This window comes from Mytilus edulis, chromosome 12 (assembly GCF_963676685.1).
Source record: "Mytilus edulis chromosome 12, xbMytEdul2.2, whole genome shotgun sequence".
NCBI classification, from domain to species: Eukaryota; Metazoa; Mollusca; class Bivalvia; order Mytilida; family Mytilidae; genus Mytilus; species Mytilus edulis.
In genome coordinates this window covers 48,709,640-48,711,063 of record NC_092355.1, presented here as the reverse complement: position 1 = coordinate 48,711,063, position 1,424 = coordinate 48,709,640, and the positions used below count along the sequence as shown (strand labels likewise).

At 31.6% G+C, this 1,424-nt stretch overlaps 1 protein-coding gene across 1 annotated transcript; it reads right to left on the bottom strand.

Moving 5' to 3' along the window:
• Window positions 1–277: 277 nt before the first annotated feature.
• Window positions 278–1,219, bottom strand: LOC139497658 (sphingosine 1-phosphate receptor 1-like). The gene has a single exon (XM_071285888.1). It carries the CDS (start codon window positions 1,217–1,219, stop codon window positions 278–280), a length of 942 nt encoding a protein of 313 aa, XP_071141989.1.
• Window positions 1,220–1,424: the final 205 nt, after the last annotated feature.

Sequence of the window (1,424 nt, the reverse complement as noted above, 5' to 3'; positions counted from 1 at the left end):
ATTATATCAAAATATAGCAACGTGTCAAATATTATAACATAGAGATTTTTAGAATATATTTAATGGTTTGTTCCTCAATTTGAAGCGCAGGTTATAGTTGTCGTTTCGCTACATATATATCAATTTCATATATATAAATAGAACAACTTCTGAAATCCCTTTAAAAATAAAGCATGAAATATTACATAATTATGTAGATTCTATACATTGCACGTTTTCTTTTCTCTGATCTTGAATTTTAAAATTGTAAGCAATGTAAATCTATTTCAACTTATAATCAAGATGCTTGATTTGATAAATCGATTCTGTTTTGACTGTTATGGGAATAAACTGTATTGGTGCATTTTCCACAGAGTAAAATCTTCCTCAAAATCTGTGTAAATTCTGGTACACGAAATAAATAAACAATTGGATTGATGGCAGAATTCAGCAGAGAGATCAACACACAGGCGCTTCTTTGAGATCTTTTGTTCTCTCCTAGCAAATCATAACTCAGTAAAACACAGACAAGAGGTGTTATAGTGACGAAAAACAGAACCGCCATTATACAAACAGTTACAAACAGCCGTTTATCCTTATATCCCCAAACGTTTGTAGAATTAATTTTAAATCGAAGCCATAGAAGACGAGACAAAATTGACATTGTTACCACAACCAATAGCGTAATTATACCATAAACAGTTCCACTGTAAAAGGAAAACATTTGTTCATATCCGCTAAACAAGGTATCCAATGAACACATTGTCAGGTCGTGATCTTGTGTCCATATACTGAATGGAATACTGTTAAAAATAATAGACAGCGTCCATGAAGCAAGGATAACAAACCATGCAAAATTCCGGTGATTTTGTACTGCTGTTTTTCTGATTACAATTTTTAATCTTTGTGCGCAAATACCAAACACATGTAACATTGATGCAGAAAGGCTCAGGGTAAACATATAATATCGGATCCAACAGTTGTAATAAGAAAATATTTTGTCAGTGTACAAGTATGTTTCTGCCATTAGATAAGCAGATATACCGACCAATGTATCTGTAATTCCAATGCTAAGAAGATGTAAATTTTTCACTTTTTCTTTTCGTGCTATTATCCAGATAATCAAAACAATTGATGGCACGTTAACAATCATCGTTGTGACAGGAACTCCAATAGTTACAATTTCTATAACTTTTCCATATTCCTTTTTCGTGCTGTTAATGGATGAAAAATTAGACATTTCGGAATTTTATTCTGAAAAATTCAAATGAATTATTATCATTTATCGAAATGATCGTATGACATAATAGTTTTACTGAACACTTGTATATATATATACTCCTCCGGCATTTAGTGTAGAGAACTTCCTCCCAGAATCAAGATTTACAAAATTTTGCCAGCAGTACAAAAGAACAAATTATGTCGAAACAGAGTATATACCATGT

Bases quoted from the DNA above. Each gene is read 5' to 3' on its own strand.
- LOC139497658 (XM_071285888.1), bottom strand. From the start codon at position 1,219: ATGTCTAATTTTTCATCCATTAACAGCACGAAAAAGGAATATGGAAAA.